At 49.2% G+C, this 25,844-nt stretch overlaps 1 protein-coding gene across 1 annotated transcript in view; it reads right to left on the reverse strand.

The window, feature by feature from the left end:
- Window positions 1–25,844, reverse strand: part of CFAP91 (cilia and flagella associated protein 91) — a 170,898-nt gene that overhangs the window by 124,960 nt on the left and 20,094 nt on the right. Inside the window, exons 3-4 of the mRNA XM_063956861.1 lie at window positions 21,073–21,230; window positions 19,024–19,110 (exon numbers count right to left, since the gene is read on the reverse strand). Coding sequence (XP_063812931.1) covers window positions 19,024–19,110; window positions 21,073–21,230 — 245 coding nt within the window. The remainder of the gene's footprint in view (window positions 1–19,023; window positions 19,111–21,072; window positions 21,231–25,844) is intronic.

Below are 25,844 nucleotides of genomic sequence, written 5' to 3' on the forward strand. Positions count from 1 at the left end.
ACAGCACCCTGATCTATCTGCAGTGTACTCTGCACTGTGTATACAGCATCATCTGCAGCACGTGTGCCTATGTGTACAGCACCCTGATCTATCTGCAGTGTACTCTGTACTGTGTATACAGCACCATCTGCAGCACGTGTGCCTATGTGTACAGCAGCCTGATCTATCTGCAGTGTACTCTGCACTGTGTATACAGCATCATCTGCAGTACGTGTGCCTATGTGTACAGCAGCCTGATCTATCTGCAGTATACTCTGCACTGTGTATATAGCATCATCTGCAGCACGTGTGCCTATGTGTACAGCAGCCTGATCTATCTGCAGTGTACTCTACACTGTGTATACAGCATCATCTGCAGCACGTGTGCCTATGTGTACAGCAGCCTGATCTATCTGCAGTGTACTCTGCACTGTGTATACAGCACCATCTGCAGCACGTGTGCCTATGTGTACAGCACCCTGATCTATCTGCAGTGTACTCTGCACTGTGTATATAGCACCATCTGCAGCACGTGTGCCTATGTGTACAGCAGCCTGATCTATCTGCAGTGTACTCTGCACTGTGTATACAGCACCATCTGCAGCACGTGTACCTATGTGTACAGCACCCTGATCTATCTGCAGTATACTCTGCACTGTGTATACAGCACCATCTGCAGCACGTGTGCCTATGTGTACAACACCCTGATCTATCTGCAGTGTACTCTGCACTGTGTATATAGCACCATCTGCAGCACGTGTGCCTATGTGTACAGCACCCTGATCTATCTGCAGTGTACTCTGCACTGTGTATATAGCATCATCTGCAGCACGTGGGCCTATGTGTACAGCAGCCTGATCTATCTACAGTGTACTCTGCACTGTGTATACAGCACCATCTGCAGCACGTGTGCCTATGTGTACAGCACCCTGATCTATCTGCAGTGTACTCTGTACTGTGTATATAGCATCATCTGCAGCACGTGTACCTATGTGTACAGCAGCCTGATCTATCTGCAGTGTACTCTGTACTGTGTATATAGCATCATCTGCAGTACGTGTACCTATGTGTACAGCAGCCTGATCTATCTGCAGTGTACTCTGTACTGTGTATATAGCATCATCTGCAGTACGTGTACCTATGTGTACAGCACCCTGATCTATCTGCAGTGTACTCTGTACTGTGTATATAGCATCATCTGCAGTACGTGTACCTATGTGTACAGCAGCCTGATCTATCTGCAGTGTAGTATGCACTGTGTATACAGCACCATCTGCAGCACGTGTACCTATGTGTACAGCAGCCTGATCTATCTGCAGTGTACTCTGCACTGTGTATACAGCACCATCTGCAGTACGTGTACCTATGTGTACAGCACCCTGATCTATCTGCAGTGTACTCTGCACTGTGTATATAGCACCATCTGCAGCACGTGTGTCTATGTGTACAGCAGCCTGATCTATCTGCAGTGTACTCTGCACTGTGTATACAGCACCATCTGCAGCACGTGTACCTATGTGTACAGCACCCTGATCTATCTGCAGTGTACTCTGTACTGTGTATATAGCATCATCTGCAGTACGTGTACCTATGTGTACAGCAGCCTGATCTATCTGCAGTGTACTCTGCACTGTGTATACAGCACCATCTGCAGCACGTGTACCTATGTGTACAGCAGCCTGATCTATCTGCAGTGTACTCTGCACTGTGTATACAGCACCATCTGCAGCACGTGTCTATGTGTACAGCACCCTGATCTATCTGCAGTGTACTCTGTACTGTGTATATAGCATCATCTGCAGCACGTGTGCCTATGTGTACAGCAGCCTGATCTATCTGCAGTGTACTCTGCACTGTGTATACAGCACCATCTGCAGCACGTGTACCTATGTGTACAGCACCCTGATCTATCTGCAGTGTACTCTGTACTGTGTATACAGCATCATCTGCAGCTCGTGGGCCTATGTGCACAGCACCCTGATCTATCTGCAGTGTACTCTGCTCTGTGTATACAGCACCATCTGCATCACGTGTGTCTATGTGTACAGCATCCTGATCTATCTGCAGTGTACTCTGCACTGTGTATACAGCATCATCTGCAGCACGTGTACCTATGTGTACAGCACCCTGATCTATCTGCAGTGTACTCTGTACTGTGTATACAGCATCATCTGCAGTTCGTGTACCTATGTGTACAGCAGCCTGATCTATCTGCAGTGTACTCTGTACTGTGTATACAGCACCATCTGCAGCACGTGTACCTATGTGTACAGCAGCCTGATCTATCTGCAGTGTACTCTGCACTGTGTATACAGCACCATCTGCAGTACGTGTACCTATGTGTACAGCACCCTGATCTATCTGCAGTGTACTCTGCACTGTGTATATAGCACCATCTGCAGCACGTGTGTCTATGTGTACAGCAGCCTGATCTATCTGCAGTGTACTCTGCACTGTGTATACAGCACCATCTGCAGCACGTGTGTCTATGTGTACAGCAGCCTGATCTATCTGCAGTGTACTCTGCACTGTGTATACAGCATCATCTGCAGCACGTGTGCCTATGTGTACAGCAGCCTGATCTATCTGCAGTGTACTCTGTACTGTGTATACAGCACCATCTGCAGCACGTGTACCTATGTGTACAGCACCCTGATCTATCTGCAGTGTACTCTGCACTGTGTATACAGCATCATCTGCAGCACGTGTGTCTATGTGTACAGCACCCTGATCTATCTGCAGTGTACTCTGCACTGTGTATACAGCATCATCTGCAGCACGTGTGTCTATGTGTACAGCACCCTGATCTATCTGCAGTATACTCTGCACTGTGTATACAGCACCATCTGCAGCACGTGTGCCTATGTGTACAGCAGCCTGATCTATCTGCAGTGTACTCTGCTCTGTGTATACAGCATCATCTGCAGCACGTGTGCCTATGTGTACAGCACCCTGATCTATCTGCAGTGTACCCTGTACTGTGTATACAGCACCATCTGTAGCACATGTACCTATGTGTACTGCACCCTGATCTATCTGCAGTGTACTCTGCACTGTGTATACAGCACCATCTGCAGCACGTGTGCCTATGTGTACAGCAGCCTGATCTATCTGCAGTGTACTCTGCACTGTGTATACAGCACCATCTGCAGTACGTGTACCTATGTGTACAGCAGCCTGATCTATCTGCAGTGTACTCTGCACTGTGTATACAGCACCATCTGCAGCACGTGTGCCTATGTGTACAGCAGCCTGATCTATCTGCAGTGTACTCTGCACTGTGTATACAGCATCATCTGCAGCACGTGTGCCTATGTGTACAGCAGCCTGATCTATCTGCAGTGTACTCTGCACTGTGTATACAGCACCATCTGCAGCACGTGTGCCTATGTGTACAGCACCCTGATCTATCTGCAGTGTACTCTGTACTGTGTATACAGCACCATCTGCATCACGTGTGCCTATGTGTACAGCACCCTGATCTATCTGCAGTGTACTCTGCACTGTGTATACAGCATCATCTGCAGTACGTGGGCTTATGTGTACAGCACCCTGATCTATCTGCAGTGTACTCTGCACTGTGTATACAGCACCATCTGCAGTACGTGTGCCTATGTGTACAGCAGCCTGATCTATCTGCAGTGTACTCTGCACTGTGTATACAGCACCATCTGCAGCACGTGGGCCTATGTGTACAGCAGCCTGATCTATCTGCAGTGTACTCTGCACTGTGTATACAGCACCATCTGCAGTACGTGTGTCTATGTGTACAGCAGCCTGATCTATCTGCAGTGTACTCTGTACTGTGTATACAGCACCATCTGCAGCACGTGTGCCTATGTGTACAGCAGCCTGATCTATCTGCAGTGTACTCTGTACTGTGTATACAGCATCATCTGCAGCACCTGTACCTATGTGTACAGCAGCCTGATCTATCTGCAGTGTACTCTGCACTGTGTATACAGCACCATCTGCAGCACGTGTGCCTATGTGTACAGCAGCCTGATCTATCTGCAGTGTACTCTGCACTGTGTATACAGCATCATCTGCAGCACGTGTACCTATGTGTACAGCACCCTGATCTATCTGCAGTGTACTCTGTACTGTGTATACAGCACCATCTGCATCACGTGTGCCTATGTGTACAGCACCCTGATCTATCTGTAGTGTACTCTGCACTGTGTATACAGCACCATCTGCAGCACGTGTACCTATGTGTACAGCAGTCTGATCTATCTGCAGTGTACTCTGTACTGTGTATACAGCACCATCTGCAGCACGTGTGCCTATGTGTACAGCAGCCTGAGCTATCTGCAGTGTACTCTGCACTGTGTATACAGCACCATCTGCAGCACGTGTGCCTATGTGTACAGCACCCTGATCTATCTGCAGTGTACTCTGCACTGTGTATACAGCATCATCTGCAGCACGTGGGCCTATGTGTACAGCACCCTGATCTATCTGCAGTGTACTCTGCACTGTGTATACAGCATCATCTGCAGCACGTGTACCTATGTGTACAGCAGCCTGATCTATCTGCAGTGTACTCTGCACTGTGTATACAGCATCATCTGCAGCACGTGTACCTATGAGTACAGCAGCCTGATCTATCTGCAGTGTACTCTGTACTGTGTATACAGCACCATCTGCAGCACGTGTGTCTATGTGTACAGCACCCTGATCTATCTGCAGTATACTCTGCACTGTGTATACAGCATCATCTGCAGCACGTGTGTCTATGTGTACAGCACCCTGATCTATCTGCAGTGTACTCTGTACTGTGTATACAGCATCATCTGCAGCACGTGTGCCTATGTGTACAGCACCCTGATCTATCTGCAGTGTACTCTGCACTGTGTATACAGCATCATCTGCAGCACGTGTGCCTATGTGTACAGCACCCTGATCTATCTGCAGTGTACTCTGTACTGTGTATACAGCACCATCTGCAGCACGTGTGCCTATGTGTACAGCACCCTGATCTATCTGCAGTGTACTCTGCACTGTGTATACAGCACCATCTGCAGCACGTGTACCTATGTGTACAGCAGCCTGATCTATCTGCAGTATACTCTGCACTGTGTATACAGCATCATCTGCAGCACGTGTGCCTATGTGTACAGCACCCTGATCTATCTGCAGTGTACTCTGTACTGTGTATACAGCACCATCTGCAGTACGTGTACCTATGTGTACAGCAGCCTGATCTTTCTGCAGTGTACTCTGCACTGTGTATACAGCACCATCTGCAGCACGTGTACCTATGTGTACAGCAGCCTGATCTATCTGCAGTGTACTCTGTACTGTGTATACAGCATCATCTGCAGCACGTGTACCTATGTGTACAGCACCCTGATCTATCTGCAGTGTACTCTGCACTGTGTATACAGCACCATCTGCAGCACGTGTGTCTATGTGTACAGCACCCTGATCTATCTGCAGTGTACTCTGTACTGTGTATATAGCATCATCTGCAGCACGTGTGCCTATGTGTACAGCAGCCTGATCTATCTGCAGTGTACTCTGCACTGTGTATACAGCACCATCTGCAGCACGTGTACCTATGTGTACAGCACCCTGATCTATCTGCAGTGTACTCTGTACTGTGTATACAGCATCATCTGCAGCACGTGGGCCTATGTGCACAGCACCCTGATCTATCTGCAGTGTACTCTGCTCTGTGTATACAGCACCATCTGCATCACGTGTGTCTATGTGTACAGCATCCTGATCTATCTGCAGTGTACTCTGCACTGTGTATACAGCATCATCTGCAGCACGTGTGCCTATGTGTACAGCAGCCTGATCTATCTGCAGTATACTCTGCACTGTGTATACAGCACCATCTGCAGCACGTGTGCCTATGTGTACAGCAGCCTGATCTATCTGCAGTGTACTCTGTACTGTGTATACAGCACCATCTGCAGCACGTGTACCTATGTGTACAGCACCCTGATCTATCTGCAGTGTACTCTGCACTGTGTATACAGCATCATCTGCAGCACGTGTGTCTATGTGTACAGCACCCTGATCTATCTGCAGTGTACTCTGCACTGTGTATACAGCATCATCTGCAGCACGTGTGTCTATGTGTACAGCACCCTGATCTATCTGCAGTATACTCTGCACTGTGTATACAGCACCATCTGCAGCACGTGTGCCTATGTGTACAGCAGCCTGATCTATCTGCAGTGTACTCTGCTCTGTGTATACAGCATCATCTGCAGCACGTGTGCCTATGTGTACAGCACCCTGATCTATCTGCAGTGTACCCTGTACTGTGTATACAGCACCATCTGTAGCACATGTACCTATGTGTACTGCACCCTGATCTATCTGCAGTGTACTCTGCACTGTGTATACAGCACCATCTGCAGCACGTGTGCCTATGTGTACAGCAGCCTGATCTATCTGCAGTGTACTCTGCACTGTGTATACAGCACCATCTGCAGTACGTGTACCTATGTGTACAGCAGCCTGATCTATCTGCAGTGTACTCTGCACTGTGTATACAGCACCATCTGCAGCACGTGTGCCTATGTGTACAGCAGCCTGATCTATCTGCAGTGTACTCTGCACTGTGTATACAGCATCATCTGCAGCACGTGTGCCTATGTGTACAGCAGCCTGATCTATCTGCAGTGTACTCTGCACTGTGTATACAGCACCATCTGCAGCACGTGTGCCTATGTGTACAGCACCCTGATCTATCTGCAGTGTACTCTGTACTGTGTATACAGCACCATCTGCATCACGTGTGCCTATGTGTACAGCACCCTGATCTATCTGCAGTGTACTCTGCACTGTGTATACAGCATCATCTGCAGTACGTGGGCTTATGTGTACAGCACCCTGATCTATCTGCAGTGTACTCTGCACTGTGTATACAGCACCATCTGCAGTACGTGTGCCTATGTGTACAGCAGCCTGATCTATCTGCAGTGTACTCTGCACTGTGTATACAGCACCATCTGCAGCACGTGTGCCTATGTGTACAGCAGCCTGATCTATCTGCAGTATACTCTGCACTGTGTATACAGCACCATCTGCAGCACGTGTGCCTATGTGTACAGCAGCCTGATCTATCTGCAGTGTACTCTGTACTGTGTATACAGCATCATCTGCAGCACGTGGGCCTATGTGCACAGCACCCTGATCTATCTGCAGTGTACTCTGCTCTGTGTATACAGCACCATCTGCATCACGTGTGTCTATGTGTACAGCATCCTGATCTATCTGCAGTGTACTCTGCACTGTGTATACAGCATCATCTGCAGCACGTGTGCCTATGTGTACAGCAGCCTGATCTATCTGCAGTATACTCTGCACTGTGTATACAGCACCATCTGCAGCACGTGTACCTATGTGTACAGCACCCTGATCTATCTGCAGTGTACTCTGTACTGTGTATACAGCATCATCTGCAGCACGTGGGCCTATGTGCACAGCACCCTGATCTATCTGCAGTGTACTCTGCTCTGTGTATACAGCACCATCTGCATCACGTGTGTCTATGTGTACAGCATCCTGATCTATCTGCAGTGTACTCTGCACTGTGTATACAGCATCATCTGCAGCACGTGTGCCTATGTGTACAGCAGCCTGATCTATCTGCAGTATACTCTGCACTGTGTATACAGCACCATCTGCAGCACGTGTGCCTATGTGTACAGCAGCCTGATCTATCTGCAGTGTACTCTGTACTGTGTATACAGCACCATCTGCAGCACGTGTACCTATGTGTACAGCACCCTGATCTATCTGCAGTGTACTCTGCACTGTGTATACAGCATCATCTGCAGCACGTGTGTCTATGTGTACAGCACCCTGATCTATCTGCAGTGTACTCTGCACTGTGTATACAGCATCATCTGCAGCACGTGTGTCTATGTGTACAGCACCCTGATCTATCTGCAGTATACTCTGCACTGTGTATACAGCACCATCTGCAGCACGTGTGCCTATGTGTACAGCAGCCTGATCTATCTGCAGTGTACTCTGCTCTGTGTATACAGCATCATCTGCAGCACGTGTGCCTATGTGTACAGCACCCTGATCTATCTGCAGTGTACTCTGCACTGTGTATACAGCATCATCTGCAGCACGTGTACCTATGTGTACAGCAGCCTGATCTATCTGCAGTGTACTCTGCACTGTGTATACAGCACCATCTGCAGCACGTGTACCTATGTGTACAGCAGCCTGATCTATCTGCAGTGTACTCTGCACTGTGTATACAGCACCATCTGCAGTACGTGTACCTATGTGTACAGCACCCTGATCTATCTGCAGTGTACTCTGCACTGTGTATATAGCACCATCTGCAGCACGTGTGTCTATGTGTACAGCAGCCTGATCTATCTGCAGTGTACTCTGCACTGTGTATACAGCACCATCTGCAGCACGTGTACCTATGTGTACAGCACCCTGATCTATCTGCAGTGTACTCTGCACTGTGTATACAGCACCATCTGCAGCACGTGTGCCTATGTGTACAGCAGCCTGATCTATCTGCAGTATACTCTGCACTGTGTATACAGCACCATCTGCAGCACGTGTGCCTATGTGTACAGCAGCCTGATCTATCTGCAGTGTACTCTGTACTGTGTATACAGCACCATCTGCAGCACGTGTACCTATGTGTACAGCACCCTGATCTATCTGCAGTGTACTCTGCACTGTGTATACAGCATCATCTGCAGCACGTGTGTCTATGTGTACAGCACCCTGATCTATCTGCAGTGTACTCTGCACTGTGTATACAGCATCATCTGCAGCACGTGTGTCTATGTGTACAGCACCCTGATCTATCTGCAGTATACTCTGCACTGTGTATACAGCACCATCTGCAGCACGTGTGCCTATGTGTACAGCAGCCTGATCTATCTGCAGTGTACTCTGCTCTGTGTACACAGCACCATCTGCAGCACGTGTGCCTATGTGTACAGCACCCTGATCTATCTGCAGTGTACCCTGTACTGTGTATACAGCACCATCTGTAGCACATGTACCTATGTGTACTGCACCCTGATCTATCTGCAGTGTACTCTGCACTGTGTATACAGCACCATCTGCAGCACGTGTGCCTATGTGTACAGCAGCCTGATCTATCTGCAGTGTACTCTGCACTGTGTATACAGCACCATCTGCAGTACGTGTACCTATGTGTACAGCAGCCTGATCTATCTGCAGTGTACTCTGCAGTGTGTATACAGCACCATCTGCAGCACGTGTGCCTATGTGTACAGCAGCCTGATCTATCTGCAGTGTACTCTGCACTGTGTATACAGCATCATCTGCAGCACGTGTGCCTATGTGTACAGCACCCTGATCTATCTGCAGTGTTCTCTGCACTGTGTATACAGCACCATCTGCAGCACGTGTGCCTATGTGTACAGCACCCTGATCTATCTGCAGTGTACTCTGCACTGTGTATACAGCACCATCTGCAGTACGTGTGCCTATGTGTACAGCAGCCTGATCTATCTGCAGTGTACTCTGCACTGTGTATACAGCACCATCTGCAGCACGTGTGCCTATGTGTACAGCAGCCTGATCTATCTGCAGTGTACTCTGCACTGTGTATACAGCATCATCTGCAGCACGTGTGCCTATGTGTACAGCAGCCTGATCTATCTGCAGTGTACTCTGCACTGTGTATACAGCACCATCTGCAGCACGTGTGCCTATGTGTACAGCACCCTGATCTATCTGCAGTGTACTCTGTACTGTGTATACAGCACCATCTGCATCACGTGTGCCTATGTGTACAGCACCCTGATCTATCTGCAGTGTACTCTGCACTGTGTATACAGCATCATCTGCAGTACGTGGGCTTATGTGTACAGCACCCTGATCTATCTGCAGTGTACTCTGCACTGTGTATACAGCACCATCTGCAGTACGTGTGCCTATGTGTACAGCAGCCTGATCTATCTGCAGTGTACTCTGCACTGTGTATACAGCACCATCTGCAGCACGTGGGCCTATGTGTACAGCAGCCTGATCTATCTGCAGTGTACTCTGCACTGTGTATACAGCACCATCTGCAGTACGTGTGTCTATGTGTACAGCAGCCTGATCTATCTGCAGTGTACTCTGTACTGTGTATACAGCACCATCTGCAGCACGTGTGCCTATGTGTACAGCAGCCTGATCTATCTGCAGTGTACTCTGTACTGTGTATACAGCATCATCTGCAGCACCTGTACCTATGTGTACAGCAGCCTGATCTATCTGCAGTGTACTCTGCACTGTGTATACAGCACCATCTGCAGCACGTGTGCCTATGTGTACAGCAGCCTGATCTATCTGCAGTGTACTCTGCACTGTGTATACAGCATCATCTGCAGCACGTGTACCTATGTGTACAGCACCCTGATCTATCTGCAGTGTACTCTGCACTGTGTATACAGCACCATCTGCAGCACGTGTGCCTATGTGTACAGCACCCTGATCTATCTGCAGTGTACTCTGTACTGTGTATACAGCACCATCTGCATCACATGTGCCTATGTGTACAGCACCCTGATCTATCTGTAGTGTACTCTGCACTGTGTATACAGCACCATCTGCAGCACGTGTACCTATGTGTACAGCAGTCTGATCTATCTGCAGTGTACTCTGTACTGTGTATACAGCACCATCTGCAGCACGTGTGCCTATGTGTACAGCAGCCTGAGCTATCTGCAGTGTACTCTGCACTGTGTATACAGCACCATCTGCAGCACGTGTGCCTATGTGTACAGCACCCTGATCTATCTGCAGTGTACTCTGCACTGTGTATATAGCATCATCTGCAGCACGTGGGCCTATGTGTACAGCACCCTGATCTATCTGCAGTGTACTCTGCACTGTGTATACAGCATCATCTGCAGCACGTGTACCTATGTGTACAGCAGCCTGATCTATCTGCAGTGTACTCTGCACTGTGTATACAGCATCATCTGCAGCACGTGTACCTATGAGTACAGCAGCCTGATCTATCTGCAGTGTACTCTGTACTGTGTATACAGCACCATCTGCAGCACGTGTGTCTATGTGTACAGCACCCTGATCTATCTGCAGTATACTCTGCACTGTGTATACAGCATCATCTGCAGCACGTGTGTCTATGTGTACAGCACCCTGATCTATCTGCAGTGTACTCTGTACTGTGTATACAGCATCATCTGCAGCACGTGTGCCTATGTGTACAGCACCCTGATCTATCTGCAGTGTACTCTGCACTGTGTATACAGCATCATCTGCAGCACGTGTGCCTATGTGTACAGCACCCTGATCTATCTGCAGTGTACTCTGTACTGTGTATACAGCACCATCTGCAGCACGTGTGCCTATGTGTACAGCACCCTGATCTATCTGCAGTGTACTCTGCACTGTGTATACAGCACCATCTGCAGCACGTGTACCTATGTGTACAGCAGCCTGATCTATCTGCAGTATACTCTGCACTGTGTATACAGCATCATCTGCAGCACGTGTGCCTATGTGTACAGCACCCTGATCTATCTGCAGTGTACTCTGTACTGTGTATACAGCACCATCTGCAGTACGTGTACCTATGTGTACAGCAGCCTGATCTTTCTGCAGTGTACTCTGCACTGTGTATACAGCACCATCTGCAGCACGTGTACCTATGTGTACAGCAGCCTGATCTATCTGCAGTGTACTCTGTACTGTGTATACAGCATCATCTGCAGCACGTGTACCTATGTGTACAGCACCCTGATCTATCTGCAGTGTACTCTGCACTGTGTATACAGCACCATCTGCAGCACGTGTGTCTATGTGTACAGCACCCTGATCTATCTGCAGTGTACTCTGTACTGTGTATATAGCATCATCTGCAGCACGTGTGCCTATGTGTACAGCAGCCTGATCTATCTGCAGTGTACTCTGCACTGTGTATACAGCACCATCTGCAGCACGTGTACCTATGTGTACAGCACCCTGATCTATCTGCAGTGTACTCTGTACTGTGTATACAGCATCATCTGCAGCACGTGGGCCTATGTGCACAGCACCCTGATCTATCTGCAGTGTACTCTGCTCTGTGTATACAGCACCATCTGCATCACGTGTGTCTATGTGTACAGCATCCTGATCTATCTGCAGTGTACTCTGCACTGTGTATACAGCATCATCTGCAGCACGTGTACCTATGTGTACAGCAGCCTGATCTATCTGCAGTGTACTCTGCACTGTGTATACAGCATCATCTGCAGCACGTGTACCTATGTGTACAGCACCCTGATCTATCTGCAGTGTACTCTGTACTGTGTATACAGCATCATCTGCAGTACGTGTACCTATGTGTACAGCAGCCTGATCTATCTGCAGTGTACTCTGTACTGTGTATACAGCACCATCTGCAGCACGTGTACCTATGTGTACAGCAGCCTGATCTATCTGCAGTGTACTCTGCACTGTGTATACAGCACCATCTGCAGTACGTGTACCTATGTGTACAGCACCCTGATCTATCTGCAGTGTACTCTGCACTGTGTATATAGCACCATCTGCAGCACGTGTGTCTATGTTTACAGCAGCCTGATCTATCTGCAGTGTACTCTGCACTGTGTATACAGCACCATCTGCAGCACGTGTACCTATGTGTACAGCACCCTGATCTATCTGCAGTGTACTCTGTACTGTGTATATAGCATCATCTGCAGTACGTGTACCTATGTGTACAGCAGCCTGATCTATCTGCAGTGTACTCTGCACTGTGTATACAGCACCATCTGCAGCACGTGTACCTATGTGTACAGCAGCCTGATCTATCTGCAGTGTACTCTGCACTGTGTATACAGCACCATCTGCAGCACGTGTCTATGTGTACAGCACCCTGATCTATCTGCAGTGTACTCTGTACTGTGTATATAGCATCATCTGCAGCACGTGTGCCTATGTGTACAGCAGCCTGATCTATCTGCAGTGTACTCTGCACTGTGTATACAGCACCATCTGCAGCACGTGTACCTATGTGTACAGCACCCTGATCTATCTGCAGTGTACTCTGTACTGTGTATACAGCATCATCTGCAGCACGTGGGCCTATGTGCACAGCACCCTGATCTATCTGCAGTGTACTCTGCTCTGTGTATACAGCACCATCTGCATCACGTGTGTCTATGTGTACAGCATCCTGATCTATCTGCAGTGTACTCTGCACTGTGTATACAGCATCATCTGCAGCACGTGTACCTATGTGTACAGCAGCCTGATCTATCTGCAGTGTACTCTGCACTGTGTATACAGCATCATCTGCAGCACGTGTACCTATGTGTACAGCACCCTGATCTATCTGCAGTGTACTCTGTACTGTGTATACAGCATCATCTGCAGTACGTGTACCTATGTGTACAGCAGCCTGATCTATCTGCAGTGTACTCTGTACTGTGTATACAGCACCATCTGCAGCACGTGTACCTATGTGTACAGCAGCCTGATCTATCTGCAGTGTACTCTGCACTGTGTATACAGCACCATCTGCAGTACGTGTACCTATGTGTACAGCACCCTGATCTATCTGCAGTGTACTCTGCACTGTGTATATAGCACCATCTGCAGCACGTGTGTCTATGTGTACAGCAGCCTGATCTATCTGCAGTGTACTCTGCACTGTGTATACAGCACCATCTGCAGCACGTGTACCTATGTGTACAGCACCCTGATCTATCTGCAGTGTACTCTGCACTGTGTATACAGCACCATCTGCAGCACGTGTGCCTATGTGTACAGCAGCCTGATCTATCTGCAGTATACTCTGCACTGTGTATACAGCACCATCTGCAGCACGTGTGCCTATGTGTACAGCAGCCTGATCTATCTGCAGTGTACTCTGTACTGTGTATACAGCACCATCTGCAGCACGTGTACCTATGTGTACAGCACCCTGATCTATCTGCAGTGTACTCTGCACTGTGTATACAGCATCATCTGCAGCACGTGTGTCTATGTGTACAGCACCCTGATCTATCTGCAGTGTACTCTGCACTGTGTATACAGCATCATCTGCAGCACGTGTGTCTATGTGTACAGCACCCTGATCTATCTGCAGTATACTCTGCACTGTGTATACAGCACCATCTGCAGCACGTGTGCCTATGTGTACAGCAGCCTGATCTATCTGCAGTGTACTCTGCTCTGTGTACACAGCACCATCTGCAGCACGTGTGCCTATGTGTACAGCACCCTGATCTATCTGCAGTGTACCCTGTACTGTGTATACAGCACCATCTGTAGCACATGTACCTATGTGTACTGCACCCTGATCTATCTGCAGTGTACTCTGCACTGTGTATACAGCACCATCTGCAGCACGTGTGCCTATGTGTACAGCAGCCTGATCTATCTGCAGTGTACTCTGCACTGTGTATACAGCACCATCTGCAGTACGTGTACCTATGTGTACAGCAGCCTGATCTATCTGCAGTGTACTCTGCAGTGTGTATACAGCACCATCTGCAGCACGTGTGCCTATGTGTACAGCAGCCTGATCTATCTGCAGTGTACTCTGCACTGTGTATACAGCATCATCTGCAGCACGTGTGCCTATGTGTACAGCACCCTGATCTATCTGCAGTGTTCTCTGCACTGTGTATACAGCACCATCTGCAGCACGTGTGCCTATGTGTACAGCACCCTGATCTATCTGCAGTGTACTCTGTACTGTGTATACAGCACCATCTGCATCACGTGTGCCTATGTGTACAGCACCCTGATCTATCTGCAGTGTACTCTGCACTGTGTATACAGCATCATCTGCAGCACGTGGGCTTATGTGTACAGCACCCTGATCTATCTGCAGTGTACTCTGCACTGTGTATACAGCACCATCTGCAGTACGTGTGCCTATGTGTACAGCAGCCTGATCTATCTGCAGTGTACTCTGCACTGTGTATACAGCACCATCTGCAGCACGTGGGCCTATGTGTACAGCAGCCTGATCTATCTGCAGTGTACTCTGCAATGTGTATACAGCACCATCTGCAGTACGTGTGTCTATGTGTACAGCAGCCTGATCTATCTGCAGTGTACTCTGTACTGTGTATACAGCACCATCTGCAGCACGTGTGCCTATGTGTACAGCAGCCTGATCTATCTGCAGTGTACTCTGTACTGTGTATACAGCATCATCTGCAGCACCTGTACCTATGTGTACAGCAGCCTGATCTATCTGCAGTGTACTCTGCACTGTATATACAGCACCATCTGCAGCACGTGTGCCTATGTGTACAGCAGCCTGATCTATCTGCAGTGTACTCTGCACTGTGTATACAGCATCATCTGCAGCACGTGTACCTATGTGTACAGCACCCTGATCTATCTGCAGTGTACTCTGCACTGTGTATACAGCACCATCTGCAGCACGTGTGCCTATGTGTACAGCACCCTGATCTATCTGCAGTGTACTCTGCACTGTGTATACAGCATCATCTGCAGCACGTGTGCCTATGTGTACAGCACCCTGATCTATCTGCAGTGTACTCTGTACTGTGTATACAGCACCATCTGCAGCACGTGTGCCTATGTGTACAGCACCCTGATCTATCTGCAGTGTACTCTGCACTGTGTATACAGCACCATCTGCAGCACGTGTACCTATGTGTACAGCAGCCTGATCTATCTGCAGTATACTCTGCACTGTGTATACAGCATCATCTGCAGCACGTGTGCCTATGTGTACAGCACCCTGATCTATCTGCAGTGTACTCTGTACTGTGTATACAGCACCATCTGCAGTACGTGTACCTATGTGTACAGCAGCCTGATCTATCTGCAGTGTACTCTGCACTGTGTATACAGCACCATCTGCAGCACGTGTACCTATGTGTACAGCAGCCTGATCTATCTGCAGTGTACTCTGTACTGTGTATACAGCATCATCTGCAGCACGTGTACCTATGTGTACAGCACCCTGATCTATCTGCAGTGTACTCTGCACTGTGTATACAGCACCATCTGCAGCACGTGTGCCTATGTGTACAGCAGCCTGATCTATCTGCAGTATACTCTGCACTGTGTATACAGCATCATCTGCAGCACGTGTGCCTATGTGTACAGCACCCTGATCTATCTGCAGTGTACTCTGCACTGTGTATACAGCATCATCTGCAGCACGTGTACCTATGTGTACAGCAGCCTGATCTATCTGCAGTGTACTCTGCACTGTGTATATAGCATCATCTGCAGCACGTGTACCTATGTGTACAGCAGCCTGATCTATCTGTAGTGTACTCTGTACTGTGTATACAGCATCATCTGCAGCACGTGTACCTATGTGTACAGCACCCTGATCTATCTGCAGTGTACTCTGCACTGTGTATACAGCATCATCTGCAGCACGTGTACCTATGTGTACAGCAGCCTGATCTATCTGCAGTGTACTCTGCACTGTGTATACAGCATCATCTGCAGCACGTGTACCTATGTGTACAGCAGCCTGATCTATCTGCAGTATACTCTGCACTGTGTATACAGCATCATCTGCAGCACGTGTACCTATGTGTACAGCAGCCTGATCTATCTGCAGTGTACTCTGCACTGTGTATACAGCATCATCTGCAGCACGTGTACCTATGTGTACAGCAGCCTGATCTATCTGCAGTATACTCTGCACTGTGTATACAGCATCATCTGCAGCACGTGTACCTATGTGTACAGCAGCCTGATCTATCTGCAGTGTACTCTGCACTGTGTATACAGCATCATCTGCAGCACGTGTACCTATGTGTACAGCATCCTGATCTATCTGCAGTGTACTCTGCACTGTGTATACAGCATCATCTGCAGCACGTGTACCTATGTGTACAGCAGCCTGATCTATCTGCAGTATACTCTGCACTGTGTATACAGCATCATCTGCAGCACGTGTACCTATGTGTACAGCAGCCTGATCTATCTGCAGTGTACTCTGCACTGTGTATACAGCATCATCTGCAGCACGTGTGCCTATGTGTACAGCACCCTGATCTATCTGCAGTGTACTCTGTACTGTGTATACAGCATCATCTGCAGCACGTGTACCTATGTGTACAGCAGCCTGATCTATCTGCAGTGTACTCTGCACTGTGTATACAGCATCATCTGCAGCACATGTACCTATGTGTACAGCACCCTGATCTATCTGCAGTGTACTCTGTACTGTGTATACAGCATCATCTGCAGCACGTGTGCCTATGTGTACAGCACCCTGATCTATCTGCAGTGTACTCTGCACTGTGTATACAGCACCATCTGCAGCACGTGTGCCTATGTATACAGCAGCCTGATCTATCTGCAGTGTACTCTGCACTGTGTATACAGCACCATCTGCAGCACGTGTGCCTATGTGTACAGCAGCCTGATCTATCTGCAGTGTACTCTGCACTGTGTATACAGCACCATCTGCAGCACGTGTGCCTATGTGTACAGCAGTCTGATCTATCTGCAGTATACTCTGCACTGTGTATATAGCACCATCTGCAGTACGTGTACCTATGTGTACAGCACCCTGATCTATCTGCAGTGTACTCTGCACTGTGTATACAGCACCATCTGCAGCACGTGTGCCTATGTGTACAGCACCCTGATCTATCTGCAGTATACTCTGCACTGTGTATACAGCACCATCTGCAGTACGTGTGCCTATGTGTACAGCACCCTGATCTATCTGCAGTGTACTCTGCACTGTGTATACAGCATCATCTGCAGCACGTGTACCTATGTGTACAGCAGCCTGATCTATCTGCAGTGTACTCTGCACTGTGTATACAGCACCATCTGCAGCACGTGTACCTATGTGTACAGCAGCCTGATCTATCTGCAGTGTACTCTGCACTGTGTATACAGCACCATCTGCAGCACGTGTGCGTATGTGTACAGCAGCCTGATCTATCTGCAGTGTACTCTGTACTGTGTATACAGCATCATCTGCAGCACGTGTGCCTATGTGTACAGCAGCCTGATCTATCTGCAGTGTACTCTGCACTGTGTATACAGCATCATCTGCAGTACGTGTGCCTATGTGTACAGCAGCCTGATCTATCTGCAGTGTACTCTGTACTGTGTATATAGCATCATCTGCAGCACGTGTGCCTATGTGTACAGCACCCTGATCTATCTGCAGTGTACTCTGTACTGTGTATACAGCATCATCTGCAGCACGTGTGCCTATGTGTACAGCAGCCTGATCTATCTGCAGTGTACTCTGCACTGTGTATATAGCATCATCTGCAGCACGTGTACCTATGTGTACAGCAGCCTGATCTATCTGCAGTGTACTCTGCACTGTGTATATATCATCATCTGCAGCACGTGTACCTATGTGTACAGCAGCCTGATCTATCTGCAGTGTACTCTGTACTGTGTATATAGCATCATCTGCAGCACGTGTGCCTATGTGTACAGCACCCTGATCTATCTGCAGTGTACTCTGCACTGTGTATACAGCACCATCTGCAGCACGTGTGCCTATGTGTACAGCAGCCTGATCTATCTGCAGTGTACTCTGCACTGTGTATACAGCACCATCTGCAGCACGTGTACCTATGTGTACAGCACCCTGATCTATCTGCAGTGTACTCTGCACTGTGTATACAGCACCATCTGCAGCACGTGTGCCTATGTGTACAGCACCCTGATCTATCTGCAGTGTACTCTGCACTGTGTATACAGCACCATCTGCAGCACGTGTCTCTATGTGTACAGCACCCTGATCTATCTGCAGTATACTCTGTACTGTGTATACAGCACCATCTGCAGCACGTGTGCCTATGTGTACAGCACCCTGATCTATCTGCAGTGTACTCTGTACTGTGTATAAAGCTCCATCTGCAGCACGTGTGCCTATGTGTACAGCACCCTGATCTATCTGCAGTGTACTCTGTACTGTGTATACAGCACCATCTGCAGCACGTGTGCCTATGTGTACAACACCCTGATCTATCTGCAGTGTACTCTGCACTGTGTATATAGCATCATCTGCAGCACGTGGGCCTATGTGTACAGCAGCCTGATCTATCTGCAGTGTACTCTGCACTGTGTATACAGAATTACCTCTCTGAGTACTTGTATCGGTTGCGTCCGGTCACGTCTGCGTTCTCATTAGCGCTGCTCCGGGGTAGCGATAATGAAGGCTGAGATCTGAAACACACACAGATGAAAAATGAGTAATCAGCCCATTGCCACCTACTCCCCGCCCCCACACAGGCGCAGGACGTCAGTCACATGATGTCTGTAGCTGCACTGCGTGCTAAGATGTGTAGTACGCGTCCTGTAATAGGTCCGATAACAGGGAAACTGCGTGCAAATAGCAACAGCGCACAGTGATATAAGAGGAGATCCTATATACATTGGGTGTCAGGCTGTGGGTGTGACTGGCATATTGTCTGACTGTGTATGCCCAGCATAGGATATGAGAAGGATAAAAGGGGGGAGTGTACCAAGTGACGTTCCTCTGCCTAATTGCATACTAAGGGGGGTCATTCCGAGTTGATCATTTGCTGGCGATTTTCGCAGCGCTGCGATCAGGTAAAAAAATGGCAAAATTGCGCATGCGTATGCACCACAAAGCGCACGCGCGTCGTACGAGTACAAACAGCATCGTTGCTGTGCAATGCTTCTAGCGACGATTCCATTCACACAGCCGAATGCAACGAGATTGACAGGAAGAAGGAGTTTATGGGTGTCAACTGACCGTTTTCTGGGAGTGTTTGGAAAAACGCAGGCGTGTCCAACCATTTGCAGGGCGGGTGTCTGACGTCAATTCCGGGACCTCCGTTGCTAGGATCATTGCACAGGGTAAGTAACTACAGGGCTGGTCTTGTTTTGCACAAAATGTTTTTGTACCGCTCGGCTGCACAGGCAATCGCACACTTGCAAAGCGAAAATACACTCCCCCGTGGGAGGCGACTATGCGTTTGCACGGCTGCAAAACGTAGCTAGCGAGCGATCAACTCGGAATGAGGGCCTATGTACTGAGTTTGTACTAGTTAGTTATGGGGAACAGTTCTGACCTCACTGTAAGAGAGAATTAGGAAAACCTGTGAGTATTAGAGGTGAACAATACTTACATTACAAAAAGAGAATAAATAAAAAGACAGAGAGGGGTCATTAGTTGAGGATAAAGCATAGGAAGAGTTCCTGTACTATACGGATACTGTATAACTATGTATTTGTGTAACTATACATCAGTAATGTCAAAATATGTAAATAACATCATAGGCAAATGTAGAGGGGGGTTTCCAGTTACCTGGAAACCCCCCTCTGAGTTCAGCTAGTGGCTAGAATCATGACTATGATAGCAGTAGTATATAATATCATTATGCTATAGATGTGGTTAAAACATGCATTAAAAGGGACTGAAAAGAGCTGCTGAATATGACAAGTGGCAGCAGCTTCTCCTGTGTGTGCGGAGCTGAGCACTCAATTAGAGAGAACAGAGAGCAGCCCTGAGCTAGGAGAGACAGGCGTCTAACCATGAGGTAGTGGGATATGTGCTCAGAAAGCTCAGTTCTGACCTACTGATTATGTTATGTATGTAAATATATTATGGGATGTCTATACTTTTACTGACTACTTATGTTATTGAATGAGATAAACTGTATACTGTACGTTTCAAAAAGAAAATTAGATTTTTATACTCTCTTCCCTTCAGCCTATACTATAGACTGAACATCGTTTCCCAAACTTGTGCCCTTATTTATTAATGAGTGATAAATTTCACTGTGAGTGATAAATTGCACCAGCCAATCAGCTCCTAACTGTCATTTTTCAATCACAACCTGTGACATGGAAGTTAGGAACTGATTGATCACTCACAGTGAAATGTATCACTTGTTGATAAATAAGGGCAACGGTCTTCAGGGAACCATAGCAGTACGTCTTACAATCGCTGGTCCTAAAACTAGCTTGTGAAGTGCTAATTATGCCCTCTTCATGGGCTGTCCACTCTCGCTCTAAAAAAGAATTACCCTCCTGCCTCTCTGGAACTCCTGCATTTGCCCCTGAAGGTGACTTATTCTTGGGCTGACAATGCAACACACGCTGGCTGCCTGTCAGATTGCATGGACTGCCCTCTAGTGGTCACTGTGGGATATCACTTACACAGCCGTCTGCTTGAGAGTGCTCAGTCTCTGTTCCCCTCTTCCTCTCCACTGACGGTCGATGAACTGAGGGACGGGATCTTTAAGTTGCAGACGCAGAGTAAAGCGGGGCTGGTGGACCAACTCGCTGAACATTGTGGGGTATTCGGGAACTCTTTGCTGAGAGAAGAGGGACACAGAGTAAATATTGTTAGATAAATTCCCCTGTGCTATATTTCCACCACTCTACCTTCCATAGCGCATGGTTCATAGCCAGAGCAAACACGGATCCTCCACGCTGACTCATAATACGTACATCTCTATACCCCAGACTGTGCCTGCTGCGGAGCCTGACGTAGACCTGTGTGCTCAGTGTAAATCCCGCAGACTCGTACGGTGCACAAAGCAAGCTACGCCCATTAAGACGCAGGTTTCCCCCCGGCAGATGTGAAGTGGAGGGACAGCCACTGGGAAAAGGTGCAGACCCACACGGAGACATAGAACCGCCTGTCTGCAACCGCATCACTTGTGCAACATATTATAAATAATTAGCAGCTTAGCGGCTCTTCCAATACACCCGGGTGGTGGCTGCCCAGTGTCGTTTTTGTTCTTGGCGTGTTGCCAGTAGCCCTGAGGACCTCCCGGGACCCAATCCCCTAGTATATCTTCTGGACTCCAATGTGACCACTCTGTGAAGCTTTCTTCCAAATCCATTCAGTGGGAAGGCCCAGAACAGACTCCCTGGGTCAAAGTTCTTCCCAGCGCATTCCGCCGTGAGGACCGACCTGGACTCTAACTCCACTAAAACCCGTCCAGGGTCCAACTGGGCCATCCCGCATTGGACAATCAAACAGAGCAATGAATATCATATATATATATATATATATATATATATATATACTAGGTGATTCATCGCGCCCTACGGGCGCTCTTCACACCGTCGTAAGGGGCTACGCCCCCTTAACCCTTGCACACCCTTGTGGCGTGCAATATTTTTATTATATGGAGTATTACATCCAATCATAATTGTGTGAGTGGTTAAATATTGCACAGACAAAGGGCGTGTGATGGTTACGGGGTCGAAGCCCCTTGCAACGGCATGAACAGCGCACGCAGGGTCTGGTAAATCACCTAGTAGGTGCTGTGGTTGGGGGAGTGGCGGGTGCGGGGAAGATGCGGATGGGACCCTAGAGTGCCGCGGGAGGGGCGGTTGCGGTGGTGATGCAGGTGGGGGAGGGTCTGGTGCGTGGGTGCCACGGGTGGTGGTCCGGAGCCACTGCGGGTGGGGGAGGAGCAGTTGCGGGGGTGCCCCGGGTGGGGGAGGGGCGGATGCGGTGGTGCGGCGGGAGGGGCGTGTGCGGGGTTGCTGCAGGTGGGGGGGGAGGGGGCCCGGAGCTACCGCGGGTGCTGGAGGGGGTGTGTGGGGGTGCCACGGATAGGGCCAGAGGTACTGTGAGTCGGGGAGGGGTGAGTAATGCTTATCCTGCTTCTTCTCCTGTCAGCAGCTAAGCTGCTGTCCTCCCTTTGGCAGTGGCTCTCCCGGAGACTCGCACAGCAGCCAGTCACTATTGTTAGCGCCGGTGTCCTAACGCGCCGCATTACAGGGAATTAGATGACCTCAATAAACTACAGCTCCCAGCAGCCCTAAGGGCGGGAATGCTTCGGTGCTAAGGGCTGCTGGGAGCTGTAGTTTATTTAGTGCGTTTATTTAGTGCGTCAGTGACACTGCACACAGGTCCGGCGCTAGCCGCTCAGCAAAGGGATGCAATGAAGGGAGGCACCAGGAAGGAGAGGCGTTCTCCCTGCTCTGCATCCCTGTGCTGAGCTGCTGCTGCTATCCCTGCTGCTGCTGCCGGCTGCTGTCACACATGCAGCGGCGCCGGCAGCACAAAACCTTTTCTCCCCCTCGCCGCCGGCAGCACAAAGCCTCCTCTCCCCTCCCCTGTGTGACATTCAGTGGCCGGGAGGGAGGCAAAGGGGGTGGGGCTAGATGGGAGTAAGGGGCGGAGCTACACGGGACCATGCTGCAGCAGGAGGATGAGCTGCTACAGCTTCGGCAGCCAGACTTCATTAGATAAGTGTCTGGAAAGAGAGTGAGTGTGTGTATATATACAGTGTCTGTGTATACTGTATATATGTGTGATTGTGTATGTGTGTAATGTATGTACAGTACGTATGTGTGTGTGTTTGTATATATATGTGTCTGTTGTGTGTGTATGTGTATGTGTGAGTGCTGCATAATGTGTGTAAGCGTCACTGGTACGGGGGGTGTTACGTGTGTAAGCGACACTGGTACAGGGGGGCATTACGTGTGTAAGCGGCACTGGTACAGAGGGGTGTTACGTGTGTAAGCGTCACTGGTACAGAGGGCGTTATATGTGTAAGCGGCACTGGTACAGGGGGGCGTTACGTGTGTAAGCGTCACTGGTACAGGGGGGCGTTACGTGTGTAAGCGTCACTGGTACAGGGGGGCGTTACGTGTGTAAGCGTCACTGGTACAGGGGGGCGTTACGTGTGTAAGCGTCACTGGTACAGGGGGGCGTTACGTGTGTAAGCGTCACTGGTACAGGGGGGGCATTACGTGTGTAAGTGTCACTGGTACAGAGGGGTGTTACGTGTGTAAGCGTCACTGGTACAGGGGGGGCATTACGTGTGTAATCGTCACTGGTACAGGGGGCGTTACGTGTGTAAGCGTCACTGGTACAGGGGGCATTACGTGTGTAAGTGTCACTGGTACAGGGGGTGTTACGTGTGTAAGCGGCACTGGTACAGGGGGCGTTACGTGTCTAAGCGGCACTGGTACAGGGGGCGTTACGTGTGTAAGCGTCACTGCTACAGGGGGTGTTACTTGTGTAAGCCTCACTGCTCTAGGGGGTGTTATTTGTGTAAGCGTCACTGGTACAGGGGGGGCGTGACATGTGTAAGCGTCATTGGTTCAGGGGGCATTACATGTGTAAGTGTCTCTGGTACAGGGGGCATTACATGTGTAAGTGTCTCTACTACAGGGGTCATTATGTGCGCTGTGCGTTTGTAAAGTATGCGAGGGTGCAAATTTATAGTTTGCAGGGGGCCGGCGAACACTCTAGCAACGGCCCTGACTGCACACCCACTGCACTGCACAGCACTGTCACCTCTTACATTGATTCAGCGTCCATACATTACCCTCCGCGATATCACCCACTCCATCCGTTACATTAGCCATCCCGAGGCTTCCAGGCCGGCAGCCCAGGTGCTGTGTTGCGGAGTCAGGGCCTCTGGGGATCTGGGCGTGGCTGTGGCGGGGAGGCACTTCTGTGACATCACGCGCAGAGCAGGCTCCGGGGCTCAGAGAGTATGCGGCGCAGGGAGGGCTATGAAAGCCTTCCGCTGCGCCGCTTTCATACACTTCTATGCCGGTGGCCGCAGCAACTTTTGTTCCACCTGCGGCGCGGCTAGGGAGTGGGGATTGTTGATGCCGGAGGGGGCAGGCGGACTGGCAGCAAGACATTGGTGGTCATTCAGAGTTGATCGCTCACTAGCAGTTTTTAGCAGCAGTGCAAATGCTATGCCGCCGCCCACTGGGAGTGTATTTTAGCTTAGCAGAAGTGGGAACGAAGGGATAGGAGAGCGGGTACAAAAAAATTTTGTGCAGTTTCACAGTAGCTTCAGACCTACTCGGTGCTTGCGATCACTTCAGACCATTCAGTTCCTGATTTGACGTCATGAACATGCCCTGCTTTCAGTTGACACCCATAAATGCCCTTTTCCTGTCAATCACTGTGCGGCTGCCTATGCGACTGAAAAGCATCGCTAGACCCTGTGTAAAACGACATCATTCGTAGTAATAGTAAGCCGCACGTGCGCATTGCGCTGCATACGCTTGCGCAGAAGTGCAGAGTTTTTGTCTGATCGCTGCTCAGCGAACGAATGCAGCTAGCGAACAACTCAGAATGACCCCCATAGGACGCTGCAGTAAAAGGATGTTTTCCCCTATGTACAGCGCAGAGACTTGCTGCAGATACAGTGACATACCCTCCAGCTGCACCTTTTTGGCAGGTACATTCCCTTTTTTTTATGGTCTGTACCGATTATTGACTCTCCAAGCTTCCATTGAAAGTATAGGAAAAGGGGCGTGGCCACGGCGTTGTGTCCGTGACCACGCCCCCTTTTCGAATGTGTATCAATGTTTATGTGTAAAGTGTTGGAGGGTGTGTTGCTGCAGATGCAGGGGGACTATTTTGGGGTGTGGACCTGGAGCTGCAGCTCCATCAGCCCCATTGCTAATCCTGCTCTGTGAAAACACAGCAGGCAAAGGGCAAAGCCTCCCATTGGATGTAACCTGTGTGGGAGGGCGTTTCTCACCCAATCAGCTGTGGACTGGGTGTGATAGACCTGCTGCTAACCCAATGAGAGCTCCTAGTCACGCCCAGCGTTAGAGACCCAGGCACAGAATCACAGGGCTATTATATAGGAGATAGAGGAGAGGGGACCGTACAGTGATATATGAGGGGGAATAACACAGCTCCCGGCACACACTGATATGTGGTATTATTATTATTATATAGGGGAGAGGAGACCGTACAGTGATATATGAGGGGGAATAACACAGCTCCCGGCACACACTGATATGTGGTATTATTATTATATAGGGGAGAGGGGACTGTACAATGATATATGAGGAGGAATAACACAGCTCCCGGCACACGTTGATATGTGGTATTATTATTATACAGTGGAGAATGGGCCGTACAGTGATATATGAGGGAGAATAACACAGCTCCCGGCACATGCTGATGTGTGGTATTATTATTATAT

Source organism: Pseudophryne corroboree, chromosome 2 (assembly GCF_028390025.1).
Source record: "Pseudophryne corroboree isolate aPseCor3 chromosome 2, aPseCor3.hap2, whole genome shotgun sequence".
NCBI lineage: Eukaryota > Metazoa > Chordata > Amphibia > Anura > Myobatrachidae > Pseudophryne > Pseudophryne corroboree.